We start from the raw sequence: 6,065 nt of genomic DNA on the forward strand, positions 1-6,065 counted from the left end.
TCCCTGCCTTAGCCACAGGGAATTCAGAGGATCTAAAGTTCTGTGAAATCTCATCCGGCGTGTCTCAGCTGAACGGGCTTACAGGGCTGTTACAGGAAGGACCCCCTTTTGCTATTCATAGAACCATGACAGATGGACCCAAGAAGAAGGGTTAGTTAAGGCTGGGCTGATGCTGTATTCCTCTCACTCATCCAGGTACATCAGATGCCCATCCTTTTAGTGGCGCTGAGCAGCATGATAAATTTATGACGGTTCTGTGGTGAAGCAGAATAGCTTGACTTCAGACCTCCCAGTGGGCAGGGGTCAGCTCAACCCTTGCCCTGGTTTAAACACCACAACAACGGACATTTGCGCAAAGATGTTCACAACAAATCAAGGTTAGTAGACTAAATCAGTCCCAGATGGACCCCCATCTCTCTCTCAGCGGGATTTTCAACACACCTGCTAAGCCTTTCCCTGTTACTAGTGGAGACAGCCCATAGCTGAGAGAAGCAGCTACACCACATATAGTGGCTTTTGTTTAGGTCTGGAAAGGACTCAGGAACTCAGAAAAACAACTTAAGATAAAGGTTACCTGGGTTACATTTGGAGTCTGACAACCATTACCATCCCCCTTAATTCACTTCTGTTTTCATCTGATGAGGAAACCATAAGGTCAGTTTTTTAAATGACTCTTCAAGACTCTTAAGCGGACTCTCTGTGCAACATGCTGTGCAGAAACACACAGAATAACAGCTTTAACTGCAGATCAGCATGTTCATTACATGGGTCTTTAAAACCCTGTTTTGGTCTAAAAGCTGACATCACATCTTGCGTAACCTGGAAGCCAAAGCATCAACATTTTCAATTAGCCTTTCAGCCTGTTGATGACTGATGGTGGTATCATTACCATGTGAAGCACAGATCTTGGTCCAAATGTGACACTACAGTGGTGGAATTTTCTTGTTAACACTTTTGTTAACAGATTCTCTTGTTGATCACAACCAGTCAAATATAAAGAGGGTAAGGAGTGCGATACACAGAGCTGACAATGAGTTGTTGTGTGAGGCTTTGGAGCCAACTACACTGGGCAGCTGTTGGAAAGAGGGGAAGCCATGACAGATCATATCCTGGGATTAGAGAATAAAATAAGCAGTCTGTTTTCTCTCCTCTCTCACCCTGGAGACCACAAAAAGACTTTGTATATTTGATTTGGCTGCACTTTATTAAACTGCTATTAAGAGGGAATATTTTGGTTAGATTTGTAGTACTTCAGAGGTTTTAAGGATTAAAGGATTTGCATGAATTTGGTAAAAGTATGCCACCCGTGAGCTATAATCACAGAGTCTAAAAATGACGAAGTGATTCAGAGTGGATCCAAGAAAAATGTGTTCTTAAGTATGCACATGTTTATTCCGTATGTAACAGTACACTAAGAACATGTCAAAAAAAAATGTAGGCTCATGTAACACAAAGGCATGTTGGGTTGAGGTGTGAGTTGGGTCTTTTATTCCCTTACCAGTGTATCACAAAAATGACATTCAAGCACTCCTTAAACAGCTGCCAGGATTATGGAGTGATAATGAACCGTGCTGCCCCACACAGGCATTGTATGTTTAGCTACATGCAAGCATGACTTGACAGGAAACAGACCCATACACACACACAAACACATCTAAGTTCAGAGGTTCAGTGGGCCACCAGTGTACAGAGCTGTTGGCTCCAGCTCAGCACTACCCAGCCGTCTCCTGTGTTGACATGCAGGATACCAGTGTCTCTTCCAGAGGAAACTCTGGCTTCTTTTACGTCTGCCTGGGAAGTAAGCCCCGCTGTCTTTGGCTGCTAGACAGGGCTTCTGTTACATGCTGCTTCCGATATAAAAGAGTGGCTCATCTGTATCATATGACCAGGAAGTTTAATATAAGCTCTGGAAACATTTGATTAAAGTATAAGAAATCTCCATAATTACATCAAAGACTCACATACAGGTTATTGACTTCCTGTCCCTGCTGTTTTTCATTACTATGAAATATTAGCATGAATAAAATAAATAATTATCCTTTTCATTCTAAGTTCATTCATTACTCATGCTAGTATGGATTTAACACTAGAACCACTGAAAGTTGCTAAAAAAGCTTAAATGGCCAAGCGGGTTAAATTTACCCATACACCATTTCTAGTACACAAAAATGTCCATGTCTTCACTAAGGAATGCCTCATGTCATAACATGAGTTTGTTTAGTCATCCCTTTGGTTTGGTTGTGTGGATTCAAGATTAAAATATCTTTAAGAGCACTAATCACTTTGCGTGGATATCAGCACAAAAATTGAAAATGGGTATTAGAAGAAAATACCTGTTCGGCGCATAAATATCTGTCTCTTTTCTATTGTTAGAAATGACCTGATATATCTGTTAGATCACACAAACAAATGCTGCTGCCTAACAATTTAAAATGTTTCAACATAAATGGTGTTAAAATCAATGCTTTTCTATAAGATTACATGTCATCTGGTGGCTGTTATATGTGTAAAAGCCTGTATTTTCAATCTGGATTTATTTAATGATATAGGAGATGAAACACATCACAGTTTTAGGAAAAATTTAAAAAAAAACAACAACACTGGAGTTTCAACATTTTAGTAAAAAAGAGTAATGCACAATTGAAAAGCAGCGGCAGGTAACTTTGACCAGTTTGGTGGTTCTAGTGTTATTACCCAGCAGTGATTGCAATGATCACATATACCCACCTCATTGACCTGCTGCTTGTCCAAATGAAAGATTTGTCCAGAGGAAGTGGCGGCAATCTCCTCATACACCCTGTAGCCGGGCTGAGAGCGGTCCCCACAGTCCCCTGTCAACACGAACACCACCTGAGAATGAAGGGGCAGGAGAGTTAAGAGGATTAGTGGCATGCAGTGTTTGCCATCTCCAGACCCACTTTCATTCAGCTCCAAAGTGACACTAATGCTTATTGTCATGCTTCACGTAGGGACTGAGAAAAAGTGACTTAAAAAAAAAAAAAAAAGCAAAAAAACTTAAAGTCAGCACAAACTCAGCTTTGGGGAACTTCACTGGAATCTCTCACAGCAGGCCATTGTATTCACTGCCATTGTTAGATGCATACAATGGATAAATGCAAAGAAACTATTAGAAAAAGACCAGTGGCACGTCCATTTTATCTATTCAGAAGGATTTTTTTTTATAAATGCAAACTGGTTTTTCTAAAAGCCAGAGATTAGTTGCGGTCTGTATGCTATAATACTTTACCTGTGATTGACGGAGCTGTACCAGCTGCAGGACATCTCTTTTGAGGCGGTAGTCCTTGGCTCTGGCATCAGTAAAGACATAAATGAAGGATCCAGGCAGGGAAACCTCCAGAGCTTTCTTTATGGCTCCTACACTCATCTCAGGGCAGTCACCACCACCCTTCATTGACACAGTCACAAATGATCAAATGTTGCTCTTAGCTCGTTCTACATACACATATATCTGGTCAATCAAACTATTCGCATGTGGGAAGTACTGAAAACACAAAACTCATTTTCTAAAGCTCCTAGTCATATAGTTTATTGGTGTTGAATATAATGGCTCTACTCCTGTATAGAAAGATAAATACAATATGTGTTATAACTCCCACCTGGACAAACAGTTCCTGTAGATCCTGCTGGAACTTTTTGGGGTCAGTAGTGATGGACACAGGACCGATATCTGCATTTTAAAAGAGAGTGTTTTAAATGAACAAAATCCACTCAAGTTGGTTTAAAGAGTTTTTTTTTTTTTTTTATAGGATCTGGTGCCTTGGAACATTAATCCAAACCAAATGAGCTGGGCTTAGGTCTGGCTTTTTCTTTCTCCTGAACAAAACAAATCAGAACAAAGGATTTTGTTGTTCCTTCAGCATATGCACAGGGTGGAAAATCGAGAGCGTAGAGCACCAAAATTCTTAACAAGTCTCTGTCTAATCTGTTTGGGCCCCTGTGATGCCCTGTAGCATTTGTGTAAGACATGAATATCAATCACAGTAGTCTGAAGAACCCCAGAGAAGTTATCATGCAAAAAAACTCTGCATTGTTCAAGTTTTGTTTTACATAAATCACAGAATACTAATTTTGTGCAGCTGTTGATATCCTCCTGTCTCCAGCAGCAGCAGACCCTGGCGTGATGGATATAGGAGACGGTCACCCACTTGAACGCCTTCTGGGGCCAATCGATGAAACAATAAACATTTACCAAACTCAACACATTGTTTTTGCTACAGAACACTGCTGGCTATAAACACAAGCTTTTTCTTTATAATTTTTCTTTATAGACCCTCATCGAGTGGGGTGTATCCTCCAGATTTGTGTCTGTGCTTGCCGTTTCGACTGTCAAATACCATTTTTAAGTATCTTCTCCAGACTAATGATACAGAGCTTGCAGATGTTTGCAGAGTCACTGACATTTCTAACTCATTCTTAATTTATCTTCCAACAGCAGAGGCTTTCAAGTTGTTCTCTCCTGCTCATGAGTGCCTGTTAAACATTGACAGCACTGTCACGCCTCTTCGTCAGCCACCACAGCTTCTTTGCAATCTTGGAAGTTTACAAGGTCCCCAAGGGCAGGGCACATTAAACACAGACAAAATGTGTGGTGTTAGTTCAACCCACCCCCCCACCCCCCTTGGTTGGCTAAACGGAGGACTGTAGAGGGTTTTCCGGGGGCTTGGGATAGAGGAGAGGGAGGAGTGGGGTGGGGATGGGGTGAGTGGGGGGGTGGGGGGTGATTGGGGTAATTACACACAAGCAGACAGCATATGCTTCTCATCAGTGCTCAAACACCCTCCCCCCATTAGAGCACTCTTATTTTCAAGCTCCAGCTTTCCCATATAGGACAGATACCTTACCTGTCCCACACACTTTCCTCTCTGAAAGCTTATATGAGTGGTCTTTGATCACTTGGGTTCTTGTTCTACTCCATTATAACAACCATGGCTTCAGCTTGTGCTACAGGTTAGAAGATATGGTACAGTTTGCTTTTTTTGTGATTTTGTCAGATAAAACAGTGAACTTGACAACTATAGAGAAAACTTTCCTATCAGATGCTGACATTGGTTTGTGATATTTCTTATAGGAGGTTGAATAGTATATGGTGTTTGCATCTGCATTCACTGACAAATAAAAGTTTAGAAATTAAAAATGAAGTGAGGTTGTGCAGTGATTTTACTGAAAAAGGTACCTGGGTCATGGAACGGGACCAGGACAAAATTTTTGATGGGTCTGGTCCTCCGACTGAGGGTCTTCTCCAGGATCCGTGAGGCGCCCTCTATCACCTGTTTCAGATCGTCGTACATGGAGCCGGTTACATCGAACACAAACGCCAGGGTCGAGGCGCTGTCACCGGATCCATCATCCCCTTCCAACCGGGGTTCAGCCAAGAGCCTGTGCGCACTGATACAGAGCGCCAAAACTAGGCACTTTAATAAAACAGCAGACATGTTTTAGTTTTACTGCATCTGTCTGCTGGAATGAAGCAAATCTGTAAAACAGTAAAAAAAAAAAAAAAAAAAAAAAAGTTTCAGAAAAAAGTTTTTGAAAAGTTTAGAAATCAGATGGAAATCAAACAGTTTTAGGACTGTCTCCAATCGTTAGAGGAGAAAAACAAAATAATGCACATCAAAATCCAGTGTGAAATAGTTCCACAGGAATACATCCGTGCGTAAAGTTTGGAAGGACTGAAGCGTGTGGACTGGCTGTGTGTTGGAGAGCCCCTGGAGAGCTGGTGCTCTGACGCTTCAAACGGGGGCGGAGATGGGTATTAAAAGGTTCCCGAGACACAACCTGATTTTTTTTTTTTTTTTTTGTGCGTGTGAGTGTGTAACTCGACCCCACTGTGACTTCCAGACTTTAACCCTATCCAACATTCCCCTCCAATTCAATTTTCTCCGTAGTCGTGGTGGGGCCCCTTGAGACGCGGCTTTTAACAGCTTTACGCACGTAACGACTGGAGTCTGTATTTTGGACATGACGAGAACATTGTCTCAGTAACAGCCTCGTTTTTATAAATAGCTATAGTTTATATTCAGCTGACACCAATCTAATTTTACACA

General features: G+C 41.5%; 1 protein-coding gene across 1 annotated transcript in view; it reads right to left on the reverse strand.

Moving 5' to 3' along the window:
• The window catches only part of hmcn2 (hemicentin 2), a 49,280-nt gene extending 43,822 nt beyond the window's left edge, over positions 1 to 5,458 (reverse strand). Inside the window, exons 1-4 of the mRNA XM_030144488.1 lie at positions 5,195 to 5,458; positions 3,618 to 3,688; positions 3,248 to 3,406; positions 2,728 to 2,850 (exon numbers count right to left, since the gene is read on the reverse strand). Of these exons, the coding sequence (XP_030000348.1) occupies positions 2,728 to 2,850; positions 3,248 to 3,406; positions 3,618 to 3,688; positions 5,195 to 5,453 (612 nt within the window). The 5' untranslated portion in view covers positions 5,454 to 5,458. The remainder of the gene's footprint in view (positions 1 to 2,727; positions 2,851 to 3,247; positions 3,407 to 3,617; positions 3,689 to 5,194) is intronic.
• Positions 5,459 to 6,065: the final 607 nt, after the last annotated feature.

Source organism: Sphaeramia orbicularis, chromosome 9, assembly GCF_902148855.1.
Source record: "Sphaeramia orbicularis chromosome 9, fSphaOr1.1, whole genome shotgun sequence".
Taxonomy (NCBI): domain Eukaryota; kingdom Metazoa; phylum Chordata; class Actinopteri; order Kurtiformes; family Apogonidae; genus Sphaeramia; species Sphaeramia orbicularis.